Source organism: Aythya ferina, assembly GCF_964211825.1.
Source record: "Aythya ferina genome assembly, chromosome: Z".
NCBI lineage: Eukaryota > Metazoa > Chordata > Aves > Anseriformes > Anatidae > Aythya > Aythya ferina.
This window is the reverse complement of record NC_140299.1, coordinates 64,301,840-64,323,288: the sequence shown is the minus strand read 5'-3', so window position 1 is coordinate 64,323,288 and position 21,449 is coordinate 64,301,840. Positions and strand designations below refer to the sequence as shown.

General features: G+C 42.5%; 1 protein-coding gene across 1 annotated transcript in view; it reads left to right on the top strand.

Moving 5' to 3' along the window:
- PRDM6 (PR/SET domain 6) overlaps positions 1 to 21,449 on the top strand; it is a 75,513-nt gene that overhangs the window by 588 nt on the left and 53,476 nt on the right. The window contains exons 2-3 of the mRNA XM_084503002.1: positions 413 to 944; positions 9,021 to 9,328. Coding sequence (XP_084359128.1) covers positions 425 to 944; positions 9,021 to 9,328 — 828 coding nt within the window. The 5' untranslated portion in view covers positions 413 to 424. The remainder of the gene's footprint in view (positions 1 to 412; positions 945 to 9,020; positions 9,329 to 21,449) is intronic.

Below are 21,449 nucleotides of genomic sequence, written 5' to 3'. Positions count from 1 at the left end.
CCGTCGCCCCCCTGGGGGTCCGGGGTCCGGGGCCGGCGGGGTGGTTGCGCGGGGCCGAAGTTTGCTCCGTCTCCCCCTTGCGAACTTTTTGGGAGCCGTTCGCCGCCGCGGGGAGAGGGGGAAGGAGCCGGAGGGGACCGGAGGAGGGGGCGCATCCCGGGGCCGCGCAGGGACGGGTCCCACAGCGGGGGGGAGGCTTCGTGCCCCACGCACCGCGCTGCTCGCCGGCACCCCCGGGGCTCCGCGGGACCGGGTTTTCCCCGTCCGAGCCTGGGAGAAGGGCACGGGAGGGCTGCGGGGACGCTCTCCCAGGCTTCTCCCGCAGCCGGAACCCACCCGTGGGCCGGGGCCGGTCCGGGTGGCGGCGGGCGGGGGTCTCACGTCTGCTCTCCGCTTCCCCCCCGCTCGGCAGGCAGGCAGCGCGATGCTGAAGCCCGGCGAGCCCGGCGGCTCGGCGTTCCTCAAGGTGGATCCCGCCTATCTGCAGCACTGGCAGCAGCTCTTCCCGCAGAGCGGCCAGCTCAAGAGCGCCGGGGCCCTCGCCCAGCTCCAGCCGCCCGAGAGAGCCGAGCCCCCGGCTGACAGCCTCCGCCAGCGCCCGGCCTCCCTCTCCTCCGCCTCCTCCTCCTCTTCCTCATCCACCCCGTCTTCCTCCTCCACCTCCTCCTGCGTCGCCGCCGCCGCCGCGTCCCTGGCCGGCCTGAGCGCCCTGCCCGTCGCCCAGCTGCCGGTCTTCGCTCCGCTGCAGAGCTCCGAGCCCCCGGCCGGGGGAGCGCCCGCTCCCCTGCAGGGCAAGGACTTGTGCGGGGCCGGCGGCACCAAGTGCGGCGAGCGCCCGGCCGCCCGGTTCCGCTGCACGGCCGAGGAGCTGGACTACTACCTGTACGGGCAGCAGCGCATGGAGATCATCCCCCTCAACCAGCACACCAGCGACCCCAACAACCGTACGTATCGTGACCCGCACCCGCAGCCCCGCACCTCCCCGCGCCTCTCCTCCTCCGCCTTTCCCCGCTCCGGGACAGACCAGGCTGGGCTGGGGGCTCTGCTCTCGCCGCCGGGAGCATCCTCGGCTATGCCCTGAGACGATTTTGGGGTGGCTCCGGGGCTTTCGGGGGCTGGTTTGTGGTTCTCGGTCACAGTCCGAGACCCGAATCCTTCCCTGGAGGGCCGGCGGCAGCAGGAAGGCTGTCGCGGGGGGAGGCTCCTCGCGGAGGGCCACGAAGGAAAACAGTTGCCGAAATGGTGAGTGAGAGGGACCGGCCAAAAGCTGGTCCTTCCTCGCCTTCCTTGTGCTGCCTGCCTCCTGCCCGGAGAGCCAGGGCTCCGCTGGGTGCCCAGAAATCTGTTGCTGCCCAGCAGTGTGCTGCAGCTCCGAGCTGGGCAGGGGAAAAGTTGCAGTTTCCGTCAGTCGGGCTAGGGCAAAGTTTCCCCTCCTCTTATCTGGGAGTATCGTTTTCCTTTCAGACCTCGTTAACACCTCGCTAGTTTTAGTCTTCATCCCTACCAAAAAGTGTGGCATGGTCGTTTAATAAGAAAATCTGGTTTTCCAGGGGAGAAACATCGTCTGCCCGAGTGTCAGAATTCATTTAGCACTTGGTGGTTAGGAAATGTTTAATCCTGCTGTTGCTAATTATAGCTGGTGTGGGGTGTTTTTTGTCCTTTTTTTTTTTTTTTTTTTTTTTTTTCTTTTCTTTTCCTTGGGAAGGGAGAGCTCCAAATATTAAACATATATGTCTGCTACAGGTTTGCGATTTTAGAAGTTACTTTTGCCTGTCTTTGGTTTCTGTCTCTGTCGGTACTGTGCAACCGAGGTAATTCGCGGGGTGAGAATAACTAGATGAACTATATTAATTCATCAGATTTACTGTTAACATCCCGAGCACACGGGTCTAGCGCCGTTAAAACAGCGGATCATGACTTCGGCTCGTACACTTTTTCCATGCAGACCCCCTTCTTTCATCCAATGTTTCTCAAAGTTCTTTATTTCGGTTGCCCTTGCCCCCTGAAATGCCTATTTAAGGAAGGCTGTTGAACAGAGGAACGACACCCCACAGCAGCAATCCGCGAGCACATGCCCAAGCAGAGCGTGGATTCGTTTAATTTAATTTCAGATGCAGAGTTTGTTTTGAAAGTTTCCGTGAAACTCAGCCGTGTATTAATTGCACCGTGCGGATGGTAGCGTAGCCTTGGTCGCCGTGCAGAAGTCTTAGAGAGCAAGAGGAAAGTTGACGCGGAGTTTGGTGGGGATTTCCCCCCCCTTCTTAACACTGCGAATCGTTATGCGCCGGACACCAACTTTGTTTTGAGCGGCTTCTTTACGCTTAGTTTTACCTTGCAGCGAGGCGTATTAATGTATTTTCTACTCTCGGGCGCAGAAAGCGTGATCTCATAAATTACACGCACTTAGTGGAATCCGAAATGCACTTTTAATCGCCAGCCGGGCTGTTCAGACAATACGTGTTTTTCTTCTCCGAGCGGCTCCGTAAATCTGCAAGATAAAGGTTTTAAAGGGAGAAAGAAAGATAAAAAAGAGATTCGAGGTGGGGTATTTTTAAGGAGCGAGCGGAATAATAGCATGCTGCAGAATCGCTGGCGAAGTCTGCACAGTTTCTTCCCAATCGCGATATTAAAGGTGGCTTGCGGAAAGGAAAGTGGCTCGGTTCTGGCTGGGACGGGGTGCACGAAAAGACGGGGCTGGGTGCTGCTGGGGCGGCCTGTGGCTTATTTTCCGCCGTGAGACCCAAAAACTCTCATCACCGGGCCGTTTTACCGGGCCACTTGCTCTCCAACACCTTTCCAGTCGTCTCCGAGCAAAAACTTTGACCCGAGCGCCCCAGCCTGCCGGGACCAGGTGCATTTGCTGGGGGCAGCCCGTTCTCACGGCCGGGGGAGGAAGGAGCAGCATCCCGGCGAGGAGGGACAGCGGGAATCACTCGGGGACACTGGCTCCCACGCACACACGCGTGGAAAAAGCAGAGCGGAGGGTGCGGGCCTGCCTGGCCGGCCGGGGCGCACGGGGTGCCGGCGTCCCGTGGGTGCCCGGCGAGGGGCGGCGGGCAGCCGGGGTGGTTGTCCCCCACTTTGGCTCCTTCTCCATGCTGGGCTGGGGGTGCCCGTACGAGGGAAAAGAGGTGAAACTGGTCGTAGGAGAGGTGAGAAGCGATCGGCTCCGGGTCGGGCCCCTGCTTGTCGTGACCCCGGGGTGCCGCTCCTCGGGCTTTCGTCGCAGAGGCGCCGGCCGCAAGCTCCCTCGGTCCCTTTCTTTCTCAAACTCCCCCCTCCATGCACCCCCTTCCCCTCTGGAGCAATCCTCCTCTCCCCACTCCCTCACGGGCTTAGCTCCCTCCTGGCAGGAACTCCCCAAAACTTCTCCTCCGGCCGCCCCCGACCGGCCGCAGCGCAGCGCGGGGAGTTCGCAGCGCTCCTGGCGGGGCCTCGGCGCCGGGAAAACTGTGGAGAGGGTCGTGGGAGGTCGTGGGGGGTGGTGGGGAGGAAACGGGTGGGCACCGGTGCCCATTGCCCCCGCCGCCGGGCGTCAGTGCAGGCGGCACGGCGGTGGGAGAGGTCGGCCGGGGGCTGCGGGTCGAGCGTGCGAGTGTGATCGCTGTAAATTGAAAGGGCGTTAGTTAGAAAAAAAATAAAGTGTATATGTACACATACGTATAGAGACATGCACACGTACATATCAGTAATTAGTGCCCGGGGTTCTTGCTCCCAGGGAAGTAAAGGGGACCGTGCTGAGAGCCGGGCCGGGGGCTGCGGGCGGTGAGTGCCGGGGGTACGGGGAGATGCCCTCGGGAAGGATCGGGGGTGCCGGGCTGGGGGCTCGGGGGCTCGTCCCCCTTCTCGGGGCAGAGGCTTTCTCAAGCCCTTTGGCTCCTCCGGCTGCGCTGGAAGGCAGCGAGGTGGCGGAGCAGCGAGTGCGCGGTGCAGCACCGAGGTGCCAGCCCGCTCCTTCCCTTGGTGCGCCCGTCTTCCCGTCCGATGCTCCGAGAATCGGGTAAGGCGCTGCGAGGTGGATCGGTGCGGGGAATATCCGGATTTTTATTTATTTATTTATTTATTTATTTATTTTCTCCCCTGGACTGCTGGTAACCTGTATGATTTAGCTATTTTACATCATTAGTTACCCAGCACCCTTAAACATAGCAGATAGCCATATATTAGATTGAGGTTAGAGAAGGTGGTGACTGTTTATTTAGGGTGATAAAATGGTCCATCAGCAGTAATCTCCATCGATATGTGCCACCAGGAGATGAAGGATGAGGGGACAAGCCACAATTAATTGCCCTATAGTTTTGTAGGAGAGAGTGGAGCCGGTGCGGACTGAACTTCGATCTCCTCTCCCAGAGCCTATTCATCATCTCCACATTGTATATGGGGGTCTCTCAGGGGCAGGGGGTGGCAAGGTTTATCTACACACAATATTCTCCTACCCTCCTCATACCTGACACGGAAATTTAATTCATTCACGCGTTCAATCGAAGCCGGGGAAAACCAAGCCCTCCTCCCGCAGCCTGCCCCCCGCCCGCATGGCAAAAAGAGGGATATAGCCCCAAAGTCTATCTGCCAGCAGGGAGCTTTCCCACGGCCCCGACCCCCTCCCCACCACACGCGTGGCTACCCGGAGGGACGTGCACGGTCCCCGCCGGTCCCGGGCGGGGGGCTCGGGGCCAGGAGTCGGGAGGGGGCGGCCGGGGCCCGGGGTCCGGGGTCTGGGGTCCGGAGGTCCGGAGCCCGGGGCCCGGAGGTCCGGGCTCATGGTTTTGGGTTCGGGATGGGCTCGGTCCCGCCGTCGGGAGCGGACACGGAGGGAACAAAGCGAGGTTTGAGGAAAGAGGACAGCGGAAGGGAACGCGTACCCGTGCCCCGTCCCCGAAGGGCTGCCTCGCAGCGGGCACCCAACGGGTCTTCTCGTGGGGGCACCGGGACATTAATCTCAGCTCTTCGGTGAGGAAACTGAGGCACGGGGAAGGCGCCGTCCGCAGGAAAGCCCTCGGGAGATGGAAGGGGGCTGCCTTACCCAGCCCATCCGCCTTCTTGGCTGGGTACCTGGGCCCAGGCAGGGGCGCAGGGCCAGCGGCAGTGATTTACTTTTGCGAGCGAGTAATTCCGTGTGAAATGATGGCCACTTACACTGGATACCTGCACGCTTACAGTGAATTATGGAGTGGAGGGTCAGAGGCCACCCTCCTTTAATACCAGCAAACTGCAGGTATCCAGTGTAACTGCACCTTTGAAGCATATTATCGCCGAGACAAAAATGTATTTCCTTCATTTATTGTTACAGCTGGCTTGCTGGTTTAAACTCTGTGTTGAACTCTACCTTTTACTGACAAAAGCTTTCTCCTCTCAGATTTCCTTTAAAATATGCAGTAGTAGTATTATTTAGGTTGGAGAGCATTTAGAATCATATTTGGTGGCAATGATGTGTCCTTTCCCTTTTTGCTTGAGTCTACTACTTTTAAGTATACTCAAATGGAGTTATAGTGCTGGCATTACACCGTGCTCATTTTTATGGAGGCAAATAAATGATAACATATTGCACTCTTCCCAAAAGAGTCATACCAAACAGCTCCACTAGGAAATCATTTATTTATTTTTTCCTTGCTCTTCCTTGCTGTAGTCCTCCCATCTATAGAGCACGAAGTTAGAAAGTAAAAAAACTGATCTCCTTCCAAAGAGTCTGGCTGCATTAGGGCCCGCAAAAGTGCGTTCCCAGTGACTTTACCTTTTATCTCTTCTTATTTTGTCTGCAGACGCTATGCTCTGGCTGTAGTCCTCCTCACTTTTACCATTTTCAGCAAATCCCTCAATTTTCTCACATTTCTTACTACTCTGGGACTTGACTGAATCTTCTACAGCTAGTGGAAGTATTCATTTCTGAGGTCCTTGGGTGAGGCCCATGCTCATATAGATGTTCTCTGAGGCTGAAGCAGGAAGGGCAGGGCATGACTCTCTTCATTGCTCTGTGTGGCAGCCCCCCGGACAGCTCACGCTTGTCCCACTGTGTCCCTTTTGCACAAGCTTCCCACACCCGTGTGTATCTCAACACTTGCTTTCTGGTTCAGACACTCTTGCAGTGCCACTGCAGCCCTGATCTTAGGGAGCCACTGGGCTACAGCTCTCAAAAAAACAAACAAACAAACAAACAAAAAAAAACAAAAACCAAAAAACCACCAACCTTTCCTTTCCATGTATTGTTTAACACATTGCTGCACTGCATGGTGTCCTACTTTGCATTGCTCATGAAGGATGATGTTGATCTTCTTTGTGAGGCAGGAAAGTGGGCAAGATGGAGTCTGTTTTTACAAAGGACTCGCTTCCCCTGTTGTGTGAGGCAAAGAAACCTACTCCTTACAGTTTCTCCAAATGAAATGTCCTTAGATGGGTACCAAAACATTATAGAAAGTACATTTGTGTACAAAGCCTTCCACATATCAGTAGGCAAAAGTAACTTATGGGACAAGAAAAATACATACGCTGGCTTTTTATTAAGGCAAGGTAAATTAAGTCCAGTAGTGCTTCCACTTGTTGTATTATTTATGAGATATTTTTTAATGACAATTTCTAAAATTCAGTAACAACTGGAGATGGATGAATAAAGCATGCAACTCAGAAGATTTTCAGTACTGCTTAGCCTAAGGACAGACTCCCTGCCTCTCAACAGTAAGCCGTAAGACGAAACAGTTTCAGAAGATGTCCCATTTTCCAAATTTTCAGCTTTGGCAGGACAAAGGGAAAGGAGCACAGCAGGCGATAAGATACTGCAGCTGGCAAGCATTAAGACATTACCAGTGTTTTGGACAGTGGAAAATAAATATCACTATGTGTGACTTTCTGCAAGGGTAAATGACAGTGGCATGGAGCTCATTTATACTTCTCCTCAATTTCTTAATCTCTTTTCCTTTAATAAATAGAAATTTAATATATTATTTACACATATTGTCAGCATGAAGCAAAGAAATCCTTTTTCTGGGCAGGCACTACAAGTTGTGTGCAGGAGAGACATTGCATATCTGGAGGTAGGATGCAGGAAGCTGACACTGAAATTGCCTGAATGGAGCCACAAGGATGCCTTAGTATGTTTAACGTAAGTTCCTACAGAGACACAGTGTCTCCAAAAAAGCCATCAAAAATCAGTCAGCTGGGAGGAGAGTTACGCATGCAAAGGACGGCCAAATAGTGCAAGCAGGTCAGACTCGAGGGCTTGCCCTGGGTGCTAATTGACATCATGCTCAGACATCCTCTCTTTGAACCCTCAGTTTTTCTGTCAGATGTTTTCTTTCTAACTTGCATGGTAAGATGCCAAATTTGCTTAACATGCACTCACATGCCAATTTGTTTTGTTTTGTTTTTCCTATTTGGGATCCTTTCCTGAACGATCTGGGTGTGCCAAAGTCTAGTGCAGCCTCTGAGACCTTTGTATGTGCCAAAAACACAGGGTTTCTTGATTGTTGGTTTCAAAGAGGAAAGAAGAGATGTTGCGGTGATACTCCAGCTTCCAAACTATCTGTGGAAACAACAAGAGAAACAACAACCACAAAAACACCCGACATATACTCACTGCCTTTTATTCATCATGCCTGGGAATGGCTGTAGGAATATTTGCTGCATAACAATATTCTCTGCGGTCTAGCTGGAAACCTTTTCCCTGTGCTTTCACAAATCTTCCCCCCAAGGGCTCTGGTGCAGAGTAAAGCAGTGTGCCTCCTGGATGAGGACGGCATGATGGTTTTGAGAGAAACCAGTTTTTGCATGTAGCTTTCCACATTGGAAAGAAGGACAGCAGAATCAGTGCTGCTGAGAATCAAGGCTGTGGTTACAGGCGATCTAGCAAGGCTAACTCTGTGGCTTAGGCCAAGGAGCTCCCACTTCTGTAGTGAATACTGCTCCTTATTTTCATAAGAATGGATGCAGTAGTACAAAATTGTAAGGGGAAAGCTCTAGGAATTGCTACATGAGTATTATGCTATAGTTACTGTTTTCCCCATTTGTTTGTGTTTATGAGATAAATTTATATGAAAACCTTTCCCATAATATAAAAGTGAAATGTACAGAAGACGGTAACCTATTTCAATAGATTTATTGTTATATTAACTCAGCATACCTCTAGAGAAATGGGTTTCCTGAGCATGAAACATTTTCCTGGAAGTTGTGCATTCATGGCATGTTCAATAGTGTGTAACGGAAACATTTTACCAAAATTTTCCTTGCTCAGAAAAGAGAAATCACAGTTGGATCTTCCCAAAATACAGCAACACCATCCATTACTAACCCAGTTAGGGAAATTAACATTTTTTACAAAATGGTCTTTTTTCATGGGAGCTGCTCACAAAACCAGACATGCTGTTCTCGTTCTTAGCCTCAGCTACCTCAGCTTGGCAAACAGCACGCGTTCCAGTTCAATAAAAATTTTTAAATGTGCGCTAGGGATCAGCAATACTTGCTACATAATTTCATTTTTGAGATTAGATTCGCTTATAAGGAAGTAAAGATGCACGCATTCTCTGACTTGTCATTCATGAAGTTCTACTTAATTTATTTTCTGAATAGACATGCACGCATACATCTGTCAATGTAAAAATTAGAGCGAATGTTCATTCAAAGTAAGGATGAAATTAAATCCTGTTCCAATTAAACCCTTGGGCTGAGCTGTGGTAAGGCAAATGCGGGACACTTGCAAGGCATTGAGAGTGGGTTTTTAAATGTCTCTCTGAAACACAACACTGGGGTGGTTTAAATGGGCCCTGTGTTCATTAAAAAAATAAAAATTAGAAATTGTGTCGGGATGAAAGAGTCTTGGCAGGTCCGTGAACACACTGTGCTTGCAAACTGTCTGCGGGGTTTCTGCTGAGCCTTCGGGATTTCTCTCTTTTTAAAGGCTTGGCAAGGTTAGGCTGATGCACCATATGAAAGGGCATGGGGCACATGTGTCCTGGGTGGCCATGAGGTCACGAGCAAAGCAGAGGGACCGGCGTGACCTTGGCGCTGACAGCGTTCTCCCCTCTGCCTCCCAGGGTGTGACATGTGCGCCGATAACCGCAACGGCGAGTGCCCCATGCACGGGCCCCTCCACTCCCTGCGGCGCCTGGTGGGCACCAGCAGTGCTGCGGCAGCGGCTCCTCCACCCGAGATCCCCGAGTGGCTGCGGGACCTGCCGCGGGAGGTGTGCCTGTGCACCAGCACGGTGCCCGGCCTGGCCTACGGCATCTGTGCAGCGCAGAGGATCCAGCAGGGCACCTGGATCGGGCCCTTCCAGGGAGTCCTGCTCCTGCCAGAGAAGGTCCAAGCAGGAGCCATCAGGAACACTCAGCATCTCTGGGAAGTAAGTCGTTGTCTTTCCTTCCTTGTCAAACTTGGTTATTTTGAAACAGATGTTGAGTGTAATTGTGTGTAGGACTAGCGTAGTTTTACACGGTGATACAAACCAAAGCAAAAACATGGGGCAAAAATGTCAGTAAGCTAACACTGCAGGTTTGAAAGTGTAGCCAGGGCAAGCATGAGCCCCTAACTGCTGTGGGTATCCAGGAGGCCGGCAGGCACCTCAGGGCCCCAGCTGGTTCACATGGCAAGAGCAGATCATGGCCGATGCTCTGCTATGGCACACAGAGACATGGCCAGAGACGGCTGAAGGTTACAACAAACAGTGGTCTTCATATTTTGGCCTCTGTAACAAGGGCTGAAGGAGCTGCCGGGTTGCAGTCCTGGCTTCATGCATCCCCTCTGTTTGAGCACAGCGTGCGGGTTGAGGCGCTGCACTGCAGCACGGCCGTGGCTCCCAGGCAGTCCAACAGAGCTCCTGAGAGAAGCGCAGGAGCCTCATCCACAGCCCTGCCGTTCATGATTAGCTCGCAGTTTAGCTCAGCTCTGGTTGTGCACCGACCATGAGTTCCCCTAGTGGTGCTTTCGATGCCTGAGTGCGAAAAGCTGTTTGCGCTGGCATTTTGTTTTGTATTTGTCACCATCTTAGAGGGAGCAACAGTGATAATTGATACAAAAACGTTCAGGCTGTGATAATTTGGCTTGCTTAGCGACAAACTCTAAATAATCTGCTGTGGTTTGGCAGAAGAGGCCACTGTATTCTTTTGGCTGTATGGGGACATGTATGGCTATTACTGATCATGACCATGTACACAGTGAAGCGCCAGATTTTCATGCTTGAGTATTGTTTGTACACAAATGTTAATGACAATGTCTTGTGAAAGCTAATTTAGAAAGAAAATGCAACATATGCTTATTTTACACACAGATCCAATAATTAACAAGGAACAAGCGCAATCCTTATGTGTGCCAGTAATTCTAATTTATAAGAACAGCCTCCCATCTACCTATTCTTTCTTGTCATTGCTTTGCTTTGTGCTGGAAGGAGTCAGTTTTGTTAAGTCCTCTCTGGAGCCACAGCTCCTGCTCATTTCAAGGGTAACGATATGGAGAGAAAGCAGAAATGTACCCATAGATCTACAGGTGTTATTTACTCATCTAAAGCAAATCAGAACCTCCAGAAAATAAAGAGACATGCTGGCTGTTTAGAAACCCAGAAAGAAGCCCATGAAGATCCAAGGAGCCTTTTTGCTGTCTGCAGTGGAAATATAGTAAAAAGGAATATATATTAAAAATATGTTTGATGTTGTGGAGCCAACTCTTTCATATAGTACTCACAGAAAATCTGTGAATATTTAGGTTGTTAGTTCTTTGGAACTGATGATCACCTCTTTTCATCATTCTGTTCTGTTTTCACATGTTACCTGATATATGTGACCTGTTTCCGTTAATAGGAACTCCTGTGCATCTCCTATGTGCAAACAAACAGTAATAGCACATCAGGGGCTTTGTCTAAAAGTATTTGCCCACAGGAGTCATTGCAGTGAGAGATTTTCACATTAAAGAGTAAAAGATCAGTCCTGGAGCGCAGTTAAATGTATTCCATAAAATATGGGATGACTTGAAATTATTGGGAGGTTTTTGTTGCTTTCAGTGGAGATTGTATTTCTCTTGTATACCAGATATTCATAAATCGGGCTTAAATCTATTTCTATGAAATCGCGGTGATTATAAGGTATGTTCTTAATCTTATTTATTTATTTATTTATTTATTTATTTATTTTAAATGAAACTCTGTAATGACTTTGGAGTCTTTATTATGTCTCAGGTGTTTTGTGTTTTAGGCTATGTTAATTAGCATAATGTTCAATGATAAAATAAACTTGCCATATCATCAGCTTACAAAAAACATTGAAATTTAGCTAAAATATATGGAGTTAGAAAGTTTTATGTTAGCCTTAAATATTTACATTATCAATTAAAAATTCATTCCATATAAATCAGTTTTATGCAAGTTAAGTTACAATGTTTTTTTTTTTAATTTTTTTCTTTTTGTAGACAAGAATTTTTTAGTCTAATTTCAGATTAAATTGTTTTAAAGAAATCAAAGAAGTATGGGGGTGGAGGGGCAGAGCCAAAAGCAAAGAAGAAAAAGATGTCAAGTGAAAATAAGACACAGCACTGATGTATGTGCCAGATTCAGGTCACTGGTGGGTGTCAGCTGAGTTTTTATGTGGAATTGCTCGTCTGTTCCTAATACACAACAGAGATTTCCCATTGGCTATCAAAAGTGACTGTGTGTTTATTTTAAGTGAGTTATATTCAAAATAAAAATTAAATTCATTTTTTTTTCTTTTTTTAGGGGGGAGCTATTGTGGGTCATGGTCTCAGATTATTTCTGCTAATGCCAAAATTTGTTAGCAAAGAATAACATATCCCAAGCATTAGCTAAACATAATGCTTTGGACATTTCTTTTATTTTGACTTTCAATTCAGTGTGTTTTTTTCTATCAGAGAACAAATGTTTAATAAAGGAAAATATAGTAGAATAAAGCAGAAAGTGTGTGTGGGTGTTTACAAAGGTGACCTATGAAAATTAATACAAGCAATAGAAAGTATGCGTTTAAATAACACTTTTACTCTATATAGTATAGGAACATAGACTAAATCACCACAAACATTAAAGGAATGTTCCACTGTTGTCCCTTTATGAAGTTTTGACTAGTCAGTTCTTTTCAACCAATTCTTTCAAGATAGAATCAAGTACAAGTATGTGCACAGTTCGGTTATTCAACATTGGGTTGAATATGTGCCTCGTAGAGGAGATGAATCTTTCTTAGTACCACTAACAGCTTTGTAATATTATTGTTTTTTTTTCTCCACATTGCAAAGTAAAGTTGATAGATGTTTGTTTTCATTTATAATTCTTTGTTTTCAGTGTACACCAGATAAATAAAGTGGCTATTGCAAAGTCTTTTAAGCACAGTTACTGATTTGGTGGCTGTTTAACTTTCTTTGTTGTGGGAAACATCAGAAACATTGCATTTGATGTATAGTTCAACACTATGGAAATATGCTTCAGTCTGTCTGCACAAGTGTTCCCACCATGCACTCAATGTTTGCTTTGTATGTAATCCATATAGCATAACGTACAACGATTCAGAGTAAATTACATACCATTCCATTACCTCACAACAGGCCTCGACACCTATGGGTGTTCATGGGAAATTATAGAGCTCTCTAGCAATCAGCCAAGATAATTTTTTTATAACTTACAGAAAGATCAGTTCTTCAGAAAGCCAAAAATATTAGTCATTTTCATTTTTTTTTTTTTTTTTTTTTTTTTTTTTTTCCCCCCCCTTTGGCCCACTTTTATCCAATCCAGAGTTTGCTTGTATTTTATAAAAATACAATAAACTCTGATTTGTTTAAAACAAAAACAGGACTGGGTGTATTAAGTAAACACTTTCTTTGGTAATACAGGCATTTATTCCAGCGCTGCTTGATAATATTTCATTTTTATTTTTTTTTTTCATTTTGAAGTAATGAGAACAATCCTTTTGTTATTGCAAAGAAAACAGAGACTTTCTCAGCACTTAGGTCTTACTGATGAGAATGAGATAATTTTCCCCTAATGTGTTTTCTAATAAAGAATTGAAAAGGCACACTTGATTCCAACATATATGAAAACATTATCTCAATTATTAATGTGTCCTTATTCCCTGGAGATAAATTAATCTAGTTGCACATGGTTTCCCCTTTCTGTTTAACATCAAAATTTAATAAGAGTAGACTTAAGGAATGTATATGATATACATTTAAAAATCTATTAGAATAAAATATAGAAGTTTAAAAGGCATATACATTTTAGTAGTCAAATTTTTTCAGGCTCCAAACTTTAAACTGTGAATTCTGGAAATAGCTAAATCATAAATGGTCTTTTCCCCTGAAAATATAATTTAGATGAAAAATTTTACTGATAGATGCCTCAAGAGATGGAATTTTTCAGTCTCCTTATTTCATTTGCCTGATAAACAGTTTGCTTTTTTATTTTTTATTTTTATTTTTTATTATTTTTATTTTTATTTGTCTTTGGTTGTTGCTTGTTTGTTTATTGCCACAGATCAAATAGTCTTTTTCTTGGAATAGTTCAAGAATGTCAGATACATTACTATACTTTATTTTAACTTGATTTTATTTAAGTGTTATTTATTTTTTTAAATGATTTTCCAATTTTTTTTTTCTTCTTTTACAGGGATGTTCAAAATATATGTACATCAGGGTGTTCATTAGTAATTACAAAATGGTAAAACTATGTTACTAATTTTCCACTTAAATGGATAGGATTAACTGGCATTACTAGAAAGTATGTATGTCATTTTAATAAAGTACCATGTGGGTACTTATCGGCCTTCCTGTGTCCCAGCTGAAGTCAAAGAAAATACTGCCTTTGACTTCATCCGGACCTAGAACAGGCATTTTGGTGGGACATATGCTTTTCAGAGTCTGTGCAGCTGTGCTGTGCACTTTTGTACAAATTAATCTGCAGAGGGAATCCTTACCTTTCAAATGAAGAACTTATAGTTATATCCACTTATAGTGATAGATTTGTATTCAAATTCTCAAGGCTGTAGTTTTGGACTAAATTCACTGTTACAGCAAAACACTAGGGGATAGAATTATGTGCATGCCGCAGTTCTATTAAAGTGAAAATTATGTTTCTCAGCAATCCATCATCTAGTATTCTAGACTGCTTGTCAGGCCTGTTTCAAATATGTCATGTTCATGAAATTCAAATAATTTTGGCTTGAAAAAACCCTTAGCTATATTGCTATTATATCTTAAATTATGCAGACTAACAGCTGGCACCATTCTCTTGTTTTGTTTTGTATTTTCTGAGGATTTTGTGTGGTATACAAATTTCGCATTTGTTTTCTATTAAAAAAAAAAAATCCACATTAATTTTTAATTTTACATGGATTTCAAATTCACATACTGCCTACTGGAAATGTCCCCAGTGTTGTGTTCAGTAGGTTACTGAGCTGAAAGTTGTTAGAACACGGTCAGCATAACGGCTTCTTTAATTTATGTATCTTACAAGAAAATTGTGCTAAGCTGCTATAAAGCAGCTTGCCCACATTAGTATTTCTGGATCAGTTACTATCACATCTTTCCAGATAACTTTTGTAAGCTATAGATAACTTACTTAGTGTCAATCTAAAGTTACTTTTATCCCAAATACAAAATATAGTTTATATTCGATAATTCTTATGATGGTAAAATTAAAACTTGTTGATTCTTTCAGAAACCCGATATATTTGAAAAGATGCCTTATCTTCAGTTATCTCAGTGTCTTCCATGTACATTTATTCCATTTACACAAAGGTGTTTACTGTATGCCCAAGCAGTTAAGTAAGCCTAAGAACATGTGCCACAGAAACAGTCTAATTTGGCTTCCTTTTTAATGTAGGAAAGTTTGTAATAAACTTGGGAGGGGAGAGAGAAGAGAGTTGTATTCTTCCCCAGAATCTCAACATTGTTACTGAAAACAAAAATTCTGAGGACAGCAATAAACATACATGTGGACACAGTATTATTGGAAAATAACAATAACAACAACAACAGTAATGAATTAAAAACAAACAAATAAAAGTAAAACAATGCAAACCAACCCAAAACAAAACAAAAATCAATATTATTTAAATGACCAGATTATGCAGTGACTGTTTTTCCATGGCATATGATCTCACCTTGTAGGTTATATTACATGATGCACAAAAATACTGACATGGAACACAAATATGAAAGCTCATTTCCATCCTTATTTGACCACTACATTTTTACACAAAAGTGATCCAATCACCTAAAATCTGGAAACATTTGACCATTTATTCTCTCTTTCTCTCTCTCTCTTTTAATTTGAACTTGTTAGGAAATGCAATTTCCATTGTTGGATAAAATCTAGTCTGTAAGGCATGAAATTACTCTTAATTTATGATACCATTAACAGTGAATTATTTCTATTGACTTTTGATTGAAAGTGGATGAAAAAGGCAGTATTTTAATGAGATATATGGATATCCAAAATATATGGTATACCTGATGCCAATAATATATCAGTGATAGATTTGATAAGTCAAAACTGCAGCATGCCCTTTTCAGGATGGAGATGATGCTCAGTATTTTGCAGAACTGCCTCAGTCACTTCTTTACATGTGCTGTTCCCTTGGATTTCATGGGATCTAACATGCGTTGGCTTTAAAACACAGACTTTTAAGTATCTGCTTAACGTAAAAGCTAGAAAATTCAGTCTAGCGTGTACTTTCCTCCTGTGTGTTTGGCACCTTTTTCAGATAAGTTACAGAATTCCATTATCCAAATTGTTACACATGTGTGACAGAGGTTGACCTTTAGTCATGTCAATCCTTTTTGTGTAGGCCTCAGGCTCCAGCCTAATGGCTCAAAGCCTGATTTACTCACTGTAATAAGGGCAGGAGGTCGAGCAATTGTCAGCTTGCTTGCTCGTACTCGTCTCAGAGCCTGGTTGAAGGCTGTTAACACAAAGCTTTTCAAAGTGAATTTACAACCACCACCACTGACAGAGGCCAATCAGTACACCATAAATGTCAGGTTAGTGAGATTGAGCAGTAAGTAAAGTACTGGCAGCCCACTATTGGCTGAAATCAATTGCTTAAGGTTTAACTGAGAATAGCAATCTGTGTACAACTACATCTCTGGAACGGGCTTAAGTATGGAGAGCAAGTCTGAGTGCGGATTAGGGAGAATTACCCACCAGTATTAGCCATGGCACCAAGCCCTGCATTTGTTCATCTTCTATATCAGTGGTGCCTGTATTTATGTGACTCATGATCAAAAAGTTGTTGGACCTGCCTGGTGGTTAAAGAAATAAGATTATTTTATGTGTGGAGGGAGAAAAAAACAAAACCCTATAATATACCACGAAGAGAGCTAACCAGTGTGCCGTCTTATCTGGACTAAGAGGACTAAGATTTTTTTAACATAATTGTTCAGTAATACCAGACTGGTTTTAGTCTTAAGTACCAGAGATGGCTTTTCCACAGGGAAGCAGTGGCTTTTTGATATTGTTTTGCCACTGGGAACTATCACAGGATTCACTAATGAGTGATTATGTACTTGATGGTCTGAATATCCATGAGATGTAGTTACCCAGAAGACTGAATGTTTTTATCATTTTGTGTAGTGACAGCTTAGACAACAATTCATTTGGCTTTGAAAGCATCAGCATTAAAATCTAGGAATCCATTAAAATGCTGTATGCCAGGATTTATAAATTAGGCAATTTCCTTGGTTATTGCAATCATTTACAAAATTGATTGTCCCAGTGTGGTATAGGCAGATTTCAGCAATGATCATTGACAACAGGCACGTCCTCTAATATCTATTCTCATTGTTCCCTAAAAGAAAAGACACTCTACCACTAGGTTATTTTCCATCTCAAGGTCAATTATGCATTGCAAGTAGTCTACTAATGCAGAAGACCACATATGTTTAAAGGAGAACTACATCACCTCTTTATAGATGGTAATGATAGCTGGAAAGCTTTTTACTTTTATTTTTTTAATTATTTTTTTTTCTGTTCTTTCTCTCTTTCTCTCTCTCCCTCTCTCTCTTTTTTTTTTTTTTTCCTTTCTCTATTGTTTGTAATTTGTTTGCTGATGGCCAAGGCATTCATTTGAGTCTGTAGTACACATTCTCTTTGTGATCCATTATTGAAAGGTAAATAATTTTGGCAAATTGCAGCTGTAAATATTTATTTGATTGAAGATTTAAAAGTCAATAATGTGTTTTATTTGTTGCATCTTAAAGTTCTAATTAACCAATAGATATAGTGTACAGTAACTTCATTTGGGTCAATTATTTCTGCAAGACATAATAAAGACATTATGTCACAAAGCAAATACACTCTAGAAGTTTTCCTATATTAAGACAAATACACTAAAACTGCCAAGCACTAGCTGCCAACCACAAAAGCATACTGCTTTCTACCTGTGTGCAAATGAACAATATGCACATGGTAAAAACCTCCAGATACTATAGCTTAAAATGCAGGTGATTACAAAAGATTATTTTGCACGCTGTAGATGAGGTTCATTTGCAGCTGGCAACGAGCTAATTTGTGTCAGGCCTCATGCAGATCATGAACTTCCAGGACTAGTATCCTGCAGTTGTTAATCAGTCCTTGCTCAGACAAGATAGCCATTGATGTCACCAGGAACTTTGATTTAATGGGGTCTTCAAGCATGAGTGAATAACACAGTTTCACTTTAATCACAACTCTTAAATCATTTTTTTTTTTTTTTTTTTTTTTTTTTTTTTTTCCCAAGATAGGCCAACCATTCTTTTAGAAGTGCAGAGCCACCTGCATGTTGTCTGCCACTGTACGTACAGTAACAGTAATGCACAGTTGACTTGAAGATACCCTTGTATGAATACTTTTTGTGTGAATACTGTATGTATACTTTTATTAAGGGTAATTAAGGATTATTAAGGATTTTACTGTGAAGAAAGAAAGGATTACATTAACAGTGACTGTGCTGTAGAGCATGATATTTAGTTAAATAACTATAAGCATCAAATAAAAAAAAATCATTATATCTTGTAAAAAATATGTAAGTAATAAGTTCTTAGTTTGTACTACATATTTGTTGCATGGATTTATCAAGATATACATACATATACATACATATATATATATATATATATATATATATATATATAATTCCATATTTTAATAGATATTCAACCTAGTACTTTTTGTGTAAAGACCTGCTGGTGTATAAGCAAGAAACTTCAGTGACATAAAGACATTTCTAAAGATGTTTTGATTTCATCTGTGGAACTACATTGTAGAGAAAAATGGTTTTGTCATGAATTCCTACTGAAATTTTGACCATATGAAGGCTTTGTTCTTCATGTCATTCACCTGTAACAGTCCTGAATTTGGAAACAGAAGAATTAAATTAATCAAATGAGTTCAGTATACGTTACAGTCCTAACTGAAAACAAACAAAAATAAATAAACAAATTGTATGTTAAATGAAGTGTCATGTATAAAATGAATGAAGTATGCAATGCCAGATTTCGTGACTTTTACCTGGGCTAATCTTCCATTTGTGCAAAGACCTTTTTGTTTTTGTTTTTTTTTTCTTTTTAAATTTCTTATATGTACTGTTTGCCTGATGTCATGTCAACATTCAGTAGAGAGGGCAGGTTATTAGTGTATTTCAAGCTGCCAAAAGAACTTTTATATCAGGATGGATTGGCAACTGATGTTTTTAGGCCACTATTTTACAAAAAGATCTTACTATTGAAGTCAAAGTAAAAGCAAAAAATAATAATAAAAAAATCCCTTTTGTTCTCTATATTCTATTTTTACTTTAAGTTGACTTGAACTCTGTCCTCATCTCTGTTGCTACAGTAAAAGCAGGAGACAAATGAGATGCACAATTACTTGGAAAAATTGAGATGGACTCTTTTTTTTTTTTTTTTTTTTTTTTTTTTTTTAGGAACAGTTGCTAATAAAGCACATCTTCACTTCCAGTTGGAAATGTGCAGTTTTTCTGAACTATGGATTTTTCCTTGGTTTTATGTTAATTGTTAATTCGTTTTATTGTGACCAGCAAGACTGCAGCAACAGCTGTGGACAAAAAATTACATTTGTTCACCTGTAATGCGGTAAATAACAGAAGATACCCACTCTACATTGTACATAAATTTTGCGATAAAATTTTCATTATTTATTTTATTTTATTTTATTTTATTTTATTTTATTTTATTTTATTTTATTTTATTTTATTTTATTTTATTTTTTATTTTATTTTATTTCATTTCATTTCATTTATTTATTTTTGTAGCGGTGATGAACAGTGACACTGTCTGTGAGGCCAATCACCTAAATTTAGGTCTGGCCTAAATCTTACAGTTTCACTGCCTAAACTGGCTGTTTGGATTCAGTTTGGATTCTCAAATGTGTTGGTTTTGAGGTCATCACAGGCTGTTTGCACGTTGTTTGTGACTGACGTCCAATTCTAACACAGTATCACGGAACATTCTTAAGTGGCATTAAAAAAACAAACAAACATACTTTGGTCATGGTTAGGTCATAGTCTCTAGTGGAGGCTAGTGAACCTTTGCTGCAGCTATTCCCAATGCCTTTGTACAATGAATGTTAAACTGGGTGCTGTAGGAAGATACCACTATCTTCAGCATTCCACTTTAGGTGGCCCAATAGAGAACGTCTGTTGCTTGGCTTTGTAATATCTGAGTGATTTCTAGGCCTCTGACCTGTAGCAGCACTTCTGTTACCAAAGTGGGAGTGTCAGTGTTGGAGTAAGCCAGTGAGTGACGTTACCTCCTGGTGAACAGGCAGCTCTCATGGAGGCTCCTTCAGCTGAGTTCTTGGGCAAATGGAAGCCTACTAACTGATGATGATATACTGAATAGATATTGTCTAGTTCTTTTGAATATCATGCTCATGAATGTCATGCTCATGAATATCGTAGCGCTTTCTAACTCTTTGCACACCATGATGAAAGCCTTAATGGATATATGTTCATATTGACACATATGGGACTAAACATACAGACTTTTTTTTCATGTTGCTAAGTATTGCCACTTACTTCAATTTAAACTACCTTGCCTCCATGTAAATGACTCTTATATTTACTATTGTCAGCTTTCCATTCCATAAAAAGATAGAGGAGAGCTAGTTCCAAACATGACTTAAATCCTATCAGGTGGTCTTCCTAGGAGCAATGACTGTTCATATCTAGATCATGTTTTGTGTTCAGCTGCTAAAAACTGTGCCCAGAATTAGCAAATGGTAGTCAAACAATCTCACAAAATATTTGTATGTGGCTGATGGCATTAGCTGTTAAGTGGTCTGACTTTTGAATGGAAATTTGAGCTAGTCAGAAAAAATTCTGGTTTCTGAATTCCAAGAAGAAAGTTTTGTGTGTGTGTGTCTGTGGTTTTACTTCTTCCTTGTAAGTGGTGAAAAAACAAAAGAAAAAAAAAAAAAAGAGGGTTGGCTTTCAGAGCAAACGTTCTGAGGACTTTACATTTGACAGCAAAGAAAAAATATTTATTTTTTTAAAATTTTATTCTTTAATTCCATGATGTATGACCACTCTCCATTTCAGAGAAGGAAAGCTGGTGTATAGGTTAGTTAGGTGCCTCTAGATGGCATGCATTTGTAAAATTCAGAAAGAAACACTAACATTTAATGATTTAATTATTTATTTTTTAACTAATGCAATAATATAACCAGAACACTTAAGCAAAATTGATATGTTCCAGAAAAAAAAAAAAAATATATATATATATACACACACAAAATGTTTTTTCATGGAAAAAAAAAAAAAAAAAAAAGTGGGGGTTGAAAGTTAGTTTTTCTCCAGTTCTAATGAAAATTAACAAAGAGATACACAGACTTAAAAATTCCACTTAATGCTGCTGTAACCTTTTGGGACAGCTGGTGAAGTGTGCCAAACCAAGACCTCATCTGTGTTTTTAGAATTGTTCTCTTTCCTAGCTTTCCTTGCTCTGAAACCTGTAACTTGCCATACTCTGGCTCTGCTTTGCTAGAGTTGGGATCCATATCTGAGTTGGGATCAAAACTTTTCACTGGACTTAACCTCATCTGTTTTTCATGGTCCAACAAAGAAGAGTTTTGTTTGCCGTAAATCTTTCAGCATAACTAAAAGTCAGGTAAGGAATTTAGGAGGCTGTTTATCATGCCTTTTTTTTTTTTTTTTTTTTTTTTTCCCCAAACAACCAAAGTGAAGATGAACATTGACATTTCCTTAGATCACACAGTAATCAGTAAGATTTTTAGGAAAAAATGGGTACTGTATTGATATTCAAACATACTCATCAATGTTTTCTTGTCTGTATTTATTTCTCTTTTCGGATCAAACCAGGATCACATGGAGGTTACCTGGAAGAAGAGGTGGTCTTTTAGGAATATTAATTTATTGCCCTTTTTGTGAAGAATGGTACCTATTGCATCCCTGGTCCAGGGATTTGGTGAATTTCAATCTGTGAGAGTTCTCCAGCAGCGAGCACGTGGCCTGGGCTCAGGG